Genomic DNA, 12,240 nt, shown 5'->3' with positions numbered 1-12,240 from the left:
TCTGTATTTTAATGGGCCTTCTCTCATTCGATTACAACTTACAACGACAGTGCGATGTCGATTTAAATGACCAATTTTATTTTATTCTATTAAAATAAAATTTAAAAAAAAACTAAAAGTTTTCAAAAGAAAAATATGCCTATACTGTTATTTTGGCCATATATTTAGCTGTATTTGCTACCTACGTTTGTATTACGCACATACTTCTTGATAATGTTAATTGACGGAGTATAATTAAAACTATATATGCCAACTAAATACTTTTTATAAGATAGAGTTATTTAATCAACAGTAATTCAGGAGATTGGGATTAAATTTATTCCAAACATTCTGAACTACAACCGTATGTATACATATTATGTAATGGAATCGCTTACATTTTTAGAATTAAATTATACACAATTATTATACGTTATCATAATAGTTTTATCGATTTATAAAACTGTATTTCATGTAACCCTATTCTCTTTGTTTGTTAAGATCAAAGCTTAAAGAATAATAATTCACAGTCAAATACTTAGAATTTAAAACTATTTAGTTTTACTAATTGAAATATTTTTTATTATGTTTAAGGGATTGCCGAGTAGTACGAGATCCGCAAACGTTAAAATCAAAAGGCTACGGCTTCGTGTCATTTTTAAAAAAAGCTGTAAGTATACAAACATATTTTTAATCTTAACTCTTTATCTGATATTAATTAGAAACCGGAAATAATAAAGTCAGTAAATTGAGATATAATAAAAAGAGATGGGTTTTTTTTATTTAAATTTAAATTCCGTTTGTTAACTTATCACATCAACAAAATGAGACAAAGAGATCTTTTGTCTTGTTGGGAACACAATATGAATATTTTTTAAAGGTCTAAAGATAAGTATAAAAATAAGCTGGCATAATTCTTTTTAATTTTTTTTTCTCGTACTATTTTATGATACCGAGAGTTTTAAATTACCGGTGATCGTCCTGAGTAGTCAACAGTATGTAATAATATAAATATATTGTTCCCCTTAAAATAAAACAAACTCAATTTTGTGTTCAATGAAAATGATTATTGATGAAAAATAAAACCATTTATTTATTATAAATCCATCGCTGACTTTAAAATAAACTTTCTTCAATATTATAAAATATTATAATAATTATGCAAAAATCCTGGAATAAAACTCTTATCATATAATTGTGTGTATATTATTGTCCACCACCAAAAAGATCGTTTCTTTCCTATCACGCCACAAAAACAGCAGTCGTCTGTTTATCGTATTGTACTATTATGTAATACTATTATCGCTGTATCCGTTTATCCGTTCTTCAAACTTGTTAATTTTTTTTTTTTTGTTTTGTTTTAATATATAAATATGAAATGTGTACGAATATAACATAATATTACAGTCGATTTTTCTGGGGATAATATACCACAAACAGTCATACAGAAGTTCATTGTTTTGCCGATTTATGTGGATTATTGTGTAAGTTTTCTTTATAAATTTCTCTCTGTACCATCACCTTATTTTGACTGCTCACAGCACACGAGATATAACAAAACGACTGGTCGGCTGGTGGCTCATTGTTGAATTGCTACAGCATTTTATCCCAACTCTCAAACGTGATAAAGGGAATAACTCCGGAAAATTGAACTATTTACGTTCACATACGTGTGCACTACACACACGACCACAAATCAGCCGGTTTTATAAATACAATATATATATATATATATATATTTATAATAATATGTAGTTTTTATTTGTTTACTTCCGTTTTTTCTGCTACTATCAATGTAATTTTGTTGGTTTCTAGTAATCTTGATTTAGGAGACGATAGCATGACAATGGAAGAATTTGAATTATATTTACGGCCAAAAATTGTTTTAGATTTTAAAATTATTTACTAAATGGAGAAAAATTTATATTGACCATGACTGTATAATGTATGATCGACCGCAGTATAAACTCGTCCAAAAGATATGGCTATGTGTATTGCATTGACAGAGGAGAAAAACTAAATGTGAGAGAGAACAGATTTACGACTCGTACGGATCATTCGCTCGTGATCCCGTGTATAACTTTAAACCCAGATAATTTATACAGATTTAAAAGCGTAATACTGCAAGTTTTTCATAATCTGATGAGTGACAGATATTTATGAAAGACAATTTTATTATTTACATTAAATTATTATACGTCACGATTGTTTAAAATAAAGTGTGTTTTAATAAATATGTGGTCAAATATTAACCAATACATACTTTCTAACACATTAAAATAACATGAGCATAGAATTTAAAATTTTACCGGCAGCGTTCAAATTGACTTAACACAGTTGAATGTTTACACATTTAAAAATGCTTATACATTGCTTCAAACATTGAAATATCAATAAAAAAATTTTACATGTGATTGGTATTTGATGATATAGTAATAATAAATAGAGTATACCCTAGAAATATTGATATACTATTCATAAATACAATTTATGTTTGTAGTTATTATTTTATATTTTCTAATTTTTGTGGCTATTTTTAATCTGTTCATAATTAGTATGCCATTAATAAAAGGTATTGTTTGAAAAATTAGTACACCAAATCACAGTTTACAGCGGTTGTCTATCGATACATTTATCCAGCTTAGGGTCTGACTTTGAAAAAGGGCGTATGCGGTATTATGGTTTCCGAACGTAATTAAGTATTATCCAATCTACCGAGTCCAATTGACCGTTTAGCAATCGCCATCGTATTATGCGCCCACAATCCATCGTCTAAGACCATGATTCCCATTATTGTTATCGAATAGTATAGCAGTGTTTCCCAATCTACTATTAATGAAATCACTTTTTTTTTAAATAGCACACATAGTCTAAGAATAAGTTAAATCGTGTATTTAAAAAAAAAAAAAAAAATAGTAACAATTATGAGTATCTATAAAATTTATTATTGAGAATAATAATTAATCAATATGTTATATTTTTATTGAATTGACATACGTTATGTTACAAAAGTACGTAGTATTTACACGTTAACGATTCTATGATAAACAACACCAATCAAAATGATTTGAATGTGGCAATTTCTCCTAATTTTTTTTTTTTTTTTTTTAGTCAGTTAAGGTCATCTTATTTCTAGATTTAACTCACTCTCACTCATATGGAAATTTTTTTAGTCTAATAAAAAATAAAAAACTTAAATATTAAACTATCTTAAACTATAAAATATTGTGTTATTAAATTTGAATTTTTTTTTTTGGAGTGACAGGTACTCAAACTGAAAATGAATGAAATAGCGAATCGCCTTGACGGCTCGACATAAATTTCGGGCAACAGTAATAAATAGAGTTAAACATTTAATCACAGATGTCGTCACTTCATGCGAGTATAAAGGACCTACTTGCCACGACGCCGCGTTTCATAGTTCTAATACTTAAACAATAATTTTCGTACCGTGTTAATACTACATTATATAATGTACAACAGTGTGTAGTGTGATGTGATGCGTAAAAAATAAAAATGAAATTCCTCCTCGCGGTGCCATACGCTCTATGTAGTTGCCGATCCCATATGTTCCATGCTCTATCTTTAATAATATGTCGGATACGCGCGTGTTCCTTTGAGATAAACGCCTCCCTGTGCAATGACAAGAAAGCGTGGACGATCGGAGGGTCGTCGTCATCGAGACCCACTAGGCCGGGTCGTCGTCGTCGGCTTAATGTCGGGTTGTGAGGGATAAAAGTAATATATTGTACAACTTTGAGTGTATATGTGTATATACGTAAATCTATCGGGTGCAACGGTCGTTGCCTCTTCACATCCCCGTTTGCACGCAAAACTGTTGCGTGTCGCCAAACACGACCTTGAAACTCACGAATGTTTGTAGAAAAATAAAATATAATAAACCACGGCTGTATTCTTTTCACTGCTCGTAAAGTACTTACGATTATTTTACACAAATTTAAGGTTGAGAATAAAAGCACAACTGTATTCAAGATAATGTGGCCTTTAAATCAATATAATAATACATTAATCGAAAATACGTTTCTATCAACGATTTTAATAATTTTTTGTCGAGTCAATAACCACATACGTCTATCTCAAACACATTATACAGATTTAGGGCATCCTCTTGCGATTTTTTATGATGTGCTTTACATTTAATTGTAAATTGACGGAATCTTTTTTTTTATTCATTTTGACAAAATTATAAAATGATTTATTAAATTATTAATATACAATTGTATAAGGCATTGTATATTGTGATATTATTCTACAGTTCCAATCATAATATAATATTAAAATTATATAAAACTTATGTATACTCGTACTTATACAATCTAGATTTCGTGATTAAAATCTGTAGTTCTGTTAACCTCTATAATATTATATAAAACGTTTTGATAGATGTTTTATAATTTAATTTACTACATTTTACTTAATAAAATATTGAAATTTTTACCTTTTCAACAATTAATAATTAAACAAATTTACTTGTATTAATCTTAGCTAATATTTAAAAAAAAAAAATATTACAAAAGTATGAAACCCCAGATTAATATTCAACACTTTTAGGTTATGAGTAAAAAAATGAGGATCAATAATTACTGAATTAATGCATTGTTTAAACCACGAAGACCATTGAATATATTATTATTATATGCCATATTAATATAAATAATACTACAACACAAATGTGTTTATGTTGTAAACAAAATATTTTGGAATTACAGTCTTTCAGTTTTAATTTGATACTTATTTCTCATACGTTAAAATTTTAAATCGCTAGTATGATTACTAATTAAATTTAAGAATAAATTATTAAAATATTGGAATAAAACTGCTTTAATTATATGATTTTATTCAATGGCATGTCTTAAAATGTTGATAAAAATGATACTTTCTATTTTTATAGCATATTTTCAAAAGTTTAATATGATTTTAAATACTATTTTAGTAGTGATCTTAATATAATTCCACAAAAAATAGTATTTTGATTGAATCATATTTAATCAAGTGCTATAAACATTTTTAACGTGTAAGATTGTAAAATAAAAATACAATGAAGAGTTTCAGAGAACCGTTTGATTCGATGTAAACCCTGATATTAATAATAATATTTGATTCCATGCGTGTGTGGACTTACGATCATATTTTCAGAAAACTTGTATTATTAAGATTTTTTCTTCGTTTTTGGGTATTTTTTTTTTTTTTATAACAGATTATTACTGTTTAATATTGAAAATTGTATTGCGTATACAATATATTATATATCATGGGGCTTTCGTGTTATATTGTATAATATAACGTATACAGAAATTCTACAAATTATTATACTGCAATATTTGCAACAATAATAATGCAATTCAACTTATATTTTTTCTCACAATAAGTTTTCTTTTAATTTTTATGACGATTATGATTATACTGAGGTTTACTATTTTATTCGTTATCTTGTGATGCGACAAAATAAGTTCTGTATATATGTATATGATTTTAATTTCAATCGAGAGGGTTTTTAGACTAAATTTATAGTGTTGGGATGAGGTGTAGTAAGATATAATTTAAATTTGATATTTTAATCGACTCACTATTCAAAACAATTAGTTGTTTGAAAATAAAAGAAAAAACACCCAAGAAGATTGGAATATTATTTAAACACAACGAACTTTTGTTTTTCAGGAGTGGAAAGGGGTGTCTTTTCCTTAACAATGCTATTTATATAAATCAAATATTGACCCAGGGTATATCGTTTTTTACATGTCATTCAACAAGAACACATTGCCGTCGTTAAATACGAAGGAAATTGGACCTGGTCTCCGTGTTGGCGCAAATTACGACCCTCCTGCGACTTCATTATCGAAATCGTGTGTGGCACGTTATCGCACACTAGTACTAGTGTGCATATAATCTCACTTATATTCCCTCGGCATTTTTGACAGCTCTGTCATAAATCAAATAGTGATAATAAGTAAAATAGGCGTCACATTATGCTGGAACTATTGCAACGAATTGGATGATATCGTCTTTCCGCCAACGCTGTGTGTCAAACGTTATACCTATAATAATAATAATATATACGTTACTTGTACGCTAACATTAACAGCATTCTAACCAAACAAGAGGAGCAATTTTTGATTTCCGATTAATCTTTAGTTATGTACATGGTATTATATGATATCATCTAGTTTTTAATTTTTTTTAATTTTTTTTTATTTTTTCATTAGTTTTTATCACGAAATACCTATAATAGTTATTCGTATATTTTATGAAGTTTTTATTGCACAAGACAAATAAAATTTACAATAAAATACTGTATTGATGAAATATTTACTTGCGTTAATAATAATAATAATAATAATAATTTTTTAAATCCCAAAATCTTTTGTGAATATAACTTGTTCACTTTTCTAAATTGTTTGTAAATTGATGTGTGATAGAAGCACCTGTTCCAACTAACTTTACAACTCGAGAAAGGATGGTATATGTTATACCACGAACATGGTCCATACAGCAAGGTATATACCAATCTATGGTATATAATGACAATAATTGGGAGTCACCAACAGCATTATTTTTTTTACGCAATCATAATAATAATAACAAAAACAATAGATATAATGATAACATTTCAGTGTGCGAAAAAAGGAAAACACAACACGTCGGGAGTTCGATGGCTGCTCACACGCACCGGAAAAAATTTGGCGTAATGTCGTTTTGATGGGATGAACGTGTAGCAACGTTTTATTGTCTTGTAAACAGGGTCACGCCTGTGGAGGCAGTAGTGTTAATGTGGCATTCGTCGTATACATGTAATAAAAAAGAAGAGAATTTTGGGTGTTGGCGGCGGTTGAAAAAAACATATCGTTTCGAATTCAATAAGATAAAAGGCGAAAAACGTGTTGATAATATACGCGTGTGCGTAAAATATTGAGTATCATATTATGAAAATTGTAAAACTACCACCACCCCTCCAGTGTGTAACAAACACGCGAATAAAGATAATATTTTTTGGTTATAAAAAAAAAAGTTCACAGCGCCGTTTTTGTGTGCCATAAATTTCCGATGTTTTTTTTTAAAGCTTACGATGTACATGTTGTACTCTTCCATCCCAAAATCCGGCATTGGATCTACTGCCACCACCGTCCACGTGTAGTCAATTTAATTTTCCATCGTATAAACCATCGCGGCAGAAAAACTCTTTTTTCGGTATAAACTTCTTTATGGCATTTATTTATGTTTTTTCCACATAGGATAAAAACTCATTTTCAGAAAGGTTTAATATAATTTAATAGCGTTTAATAGCGGAATTAGATGTATGGCATAATAATATATTTTACGTTATACAAATCTACCTTAGTATTGAAACATTACGAAAGACCAACGTAAGTTGTAATAATATTATTAACTGCTGATTCGCCTATATAAATAATGAACATATTTATAATTTATATTACATATTTTATAATATGGTTGTCACTAAACTATTTGATACGACATAGTACTGTAACAAAAATAGAGGTCTATAAGACGTCTAAAGTAATTTTAGTACACTCAGAAAATATCAGTATAATTTGAGAATATCATTGATAAACATCAAAAAAGTCTAGGGACTTGAACTGAGTGAAATCCAATAGCAAACCTTTTATCGTTTTTTATAACATGATTGCGAATAAGTGTTAACTAATCAAAAACATTTTATATAATTAAAATGAGCGGTTATGATAATTTTTTTCTTAAGCCACATTGCTAAATTTAGATATTATATTGTAAATTTTTCTATCTAAAAATTAGCTCCACTCACAAACCCCAATTTTAAACTATGATTTATCTATTTTAATATTTTTTAAAAGTACTTTTTGAGTATATGACAGTGATAATTATTAGCGATTGATATTGTACGTTGTTACAATACTACGCTGCAATTGTTTTCTATAATAAATTAATAGCCTATTACATAAACCCATTTTTACACCTTTTTTAATAAAAGTGTATTTATTATTGCTAAAGAAAAGAAGATCAAAATGGTATGAATGAAACACGAACGAATCACGAGCCTTTCTATATATAATATATATATCTATACTAATCCAATTTAAAATGTTTCCTATCTGCATCACCGGTGTAGTACTTATATATATATATAATGTATATACACCGAAATGGTCACCGTTCGAATTTAACATTTCGTTATAACCTGTTACTTAAAAGTTCTCAACTCAATAGTTTCTATACGCTCTAATGATTACGACTACGGACTGCCTTAATGCGATTCTTCTCGAAGTACACTTAACGAGAATTGTCGATTAAGGACACGATTTATATATTAGGTATACTATAAGAAATTTATGATGCAACCGATTTTTATAGATTTATCTTCATCGCGTTCATTACATATTTTTAGAAATTTAAAAAGGAAAAACCTAATGACAACATTATTTCCAATGTATAATATTATACGTGTATAATAATATTATCGCCATAAATAGAATAGTGCAAATTAAATGCAATTCTATAGAATCAGCATTTTTTGTTTTTTTTTTTGTTTCCATCGTAATGTTTAGTGCCTTTTATTTATGTTTGCTGCATTATGCTTATAAATATAGTATATATAATTTATTTCATGTACTATTTTACTATTATAGTATTACCGTACAAGTGCGTTCTTTATTCATTCAAAGTTTATTATAATTATGATGTTAACTGCTTCTTAACAATATATAAAACCACTCATAGTAAATATTTAATTTCACGGCAATCGATTTGGCAGGAAAATACAAAACGATTAGTCTTTTCTCGCTTTTTCTTCATTGTTTCGCTTACCTACTATAATCAGCAAGACTACCAACATATGTACATAGTGGCACCGATTCTTTTATTCGTGAAATACGATTGCTACGAGCTCTGTTTGGATGGTGCAGATTAGTATTATCAACCTACCTTGAACCTGATACCCATTAGACATTATCGATTATTTTTTTTTGTACATAGTTTTCTTTCTGTACAGTCCAAAGGTTAGTAAAATAATAATATAGATAATATAGTAGATAGTTTTACATTGAAATCGTTGTTAATATTTTTTTGTAATAATTTAATTGTTTTTTTGATAATTATATATTAACTCACTGAGATTTAGTATATTTAGAGTTATATATCTGAACTTAATTCGGGTAATATAACTTTAAATTTATTGTGTGAACAATACAATTATTTGGCATACATTATTTTAATGTTATACTCATTGTATTTCTGAAAAAAAGAGTGAAAATTTAAAGGTTTCTCGAGTTATTTAATAGAAAATTAAAAAGTTGAATCGAAAAAGGTTCAAAGAGGGTCTGCGTTAGAAACATTGTTGGCAGTGTTCTACAAATGAAATATGAATAATTACCATAAAAGATAAATTAACTTCAGCACCACTGTGTAATATGTGTACACATGTGTACGAATTTCATCGAATATTCTATAAAACTGGACTGCATCATAAATAAATCCGTATTTGACCGACATAGCAGCTATATATTTAACTACCTACCTCATATTAGTATTATTACATGATGTAAACAAATAACGACGGTGGTATTATTATATTATTATAACGGATGTTAATAATTCCACAATTTACATATTATAGCGATATGAATAATTATTATGAACTCGTTTAAGGTGTATAATTTCAATACATTTATATGGTATAGCGTAGAGGTATAGGTAATTATATTATGAATGTCCTTCAAAACAGTGCTGCAATGTTTGGGAGGTATGCTTGACAGTCAGAAAACGAAAATATCCTTAGTTTGTTAGCAGAGTTTTGTCTTTAACGAAATTAGTATAATCACCCATAAAACTCTCTTCTTTATTATAATGTTCATATAACTGCATTAAACGTATAATTTCAGTATAAAGACTTATCGCTGAACATGTGATTTGATTGTAACAAGTACAATCAAAATGTATACTCGCCATAGTTATACAGTCAGACGTTTCAACACGATGGTATTATCGATGAATAATATCCTTCTTAACAACATTCATGAGTTATAGTATATTAGTATCGTTAGAATGGATGATATTTATTTATTTATTTATTTTTTTAACGAGAAATAACGTACAAGTTTATAATAATATCACACTTGTCATTGATATTATTATAAAACTAGCAAAGTATCACAATGAAATAAACGTCAATCCAATTTCAATTTGCCAGTTCAACGAGCTGTAGTGCTCAAAATTGTATTTGCAATTTTTTGCATTTGCCAATAATGCCATAGTGTTGGGGGGGGGGGGGGGAGGGATGATCTTGTCGGTCAATAAAAATAATATAAACATACTCAACCGCCTACAATAGTCAAATATGATATACAATAGTATAATATAAATTTCAACTGTATCTGAGGAATAACTTGAAAACCGTGATACGTCGTCCTACAATATCACACGATGGTCCAACTTTTAGCATATTATACGGTCATGTTGTACAAACAACACTATGTTATCATAATATTATGCACACGTACAATAATAGTATTTTGACTATTAATTATTACGCCACACAATTTAATAATAATATAATGGAGATAGCGTCAGAAGGGGAAATATACGTCAGATACAGTAACTAGGTAATTGATATTCTAATCCAATGTGTACCTCGCAAAACATAATAATAATGGTCCACCGAGCGGTCCATCGTGATCGAAATCGATCGTGTGCGTACGTCGCTGACTGAGATTTTGTTGAGGGGTTTTCGGTATGACCGTATATACGTATATTTCTTTCTATTACATTAATAATACTTATCTACATTGTATTGAAATAGTTACAAATATATACATTATATATATATATATATATATATATATAAACATGACGATCATTATAATTACGTGTTAATGTTGTTTGTTGTGTGATGTTCACAGGAAGCCGAGAGTGCGATCGCTGCAATGAACGGTCAATGGCTGGGCAGCAGGAGCATAAGGACAAATTGGGCGACCAGAAAACCACCGACGTTAAAAACTGACTGTAAGTACACCGAAAAGCAGCTTACATATTATATTATATTCTATAACTACTGTGGTTATATTGATATTTCCACCTTCTCAAAACTTTTAAATTATATTTTTTTTGTGTCTACCCAATATTATGATATTATTTCGTACAACGTATACTATTGTTGTTTCTTTCGATCAACCACCGAAGCTGCCACCGAATTTGTTACTTGTCGGCAAAACATTCACTGCGTACATAACACCGTTGAGGGTAGAATGGGGACAAAAGTAAGGGGGTTTTCGCAAAGGGTCTTAAAGCCCCGTAGGTATCCCACGGGAGTTTCCTGCGCCAAAATATTTTGTGTGTGCACGGACCCCACTAGGGTTTGCACTTCATTATTCATATCGTAACCAATCAAACGGGTCAAGGCAGCGGCGGTCGACAGCGCAGGGATATATTTTGAGTAATTTGTTCAAACAATGTTGCCAGGATTAAACGGAAATTAAATGCACATCGGATGTTGCAGGTATATACAATATAGTATATATACATAAATAAATATAATATTATTTTATGTATAACGTGAGCTATAATAAAATATCGTAGTGTGTACTCCGAAAATAAGAACGAGATTTTTTTTTTTTATGATTATCAAATACCATTAGGTTCAATACCTAATACGAAATCTCTAGAAGTCGTGGAGTGGGAAAAATATGAACATCGCGCCATCCGGCTGTGTGGGACGCCGCCGAAGCTCTCGCGTCATCGCGTCGTCCTCTTCCGCGGGGAAAACTGATTGATTCTAGTTGACGTCCGCGCGTTGAGTAGAAACTCTACCGTCATTTATCCATGTCAAATCGTATTCCGTCTCCGCGCGCACTTCTTACCTATATCAACGGGTGAGACGAAGGAAAAAAATATGTGTCAGATATCCCAAGGCGATTCACGGCTTCCACGCTGGCGGGCTGTGTACACATAATATATAATAATATGTGAATACACTTTAGGCTACATTACTGCAGCGTATTTGTGTTGAATTTTCAAACGGCACATGAGCGCTGTCAGATCCCATTGAAATTAAATCAAACCCGTGTAAAATATTCTGTTCCGTTTTCGTTTAGACGGGCCGACTTTGATGGGAACTTTTCTTCTAGAAATTCTACGGTTTCAGCCTGATCGACGTATTTTATATTTTGTTAAAGATGATTGCACAACATAATGTCGAACTGCTTGGACCTGACTCATATTCGAACGCGTATTTATTATTATATCATAGTTTAA

General features: G+C 29.7%; 1 protein-coding gene across 3 annotated transcripts in view; it reads left to right on the top strand.

Moving 5' to 3' along the window:
- The window catches only part of LOC112595795 (nucleolysin TIAR-like), a 331,751-nt gene that overhangs the window by 282,732 nt on the left and 36,779 nt on the right, over positions 1-12,240 (top strand). For all 3 annotated transcript variants that reach the window (XM_025341135.1, XM_025341136.1, XM_025341137.1), the window contains 2 exons: positions 574-649; positions 10,890-10,992. In XM_025341135.1, coding sequence (XP_025196920.1) covers positions 574-649; positions 10,890-10,992 — 179 coding nt within the window. The remainder of the gene's footprint in view (positions 1-573; positions 650-10,889; positions 10,993-12,240) is intronic.

Source organism: Melanaphis sacchari, unplaced genomic scaffold, assembly GCF_002803265.2.
Source record: "Melanaphis sacchari strain LSU unplaced genomic scaffold, SCAv2.0 Contig2_pilon_pilon, whole genome shotgun sequence".
NCBI classification, from domain to species: domain Eukaryota; kingdom Metazoa; phylum Arthropoda; class Insecta; order Hemiptera; family Aphididae; genus Melanaphis; species Melanaphis sacchari.
This window is presented reverse-complemented; position numbering and strand designations above follow the sequence as displayed.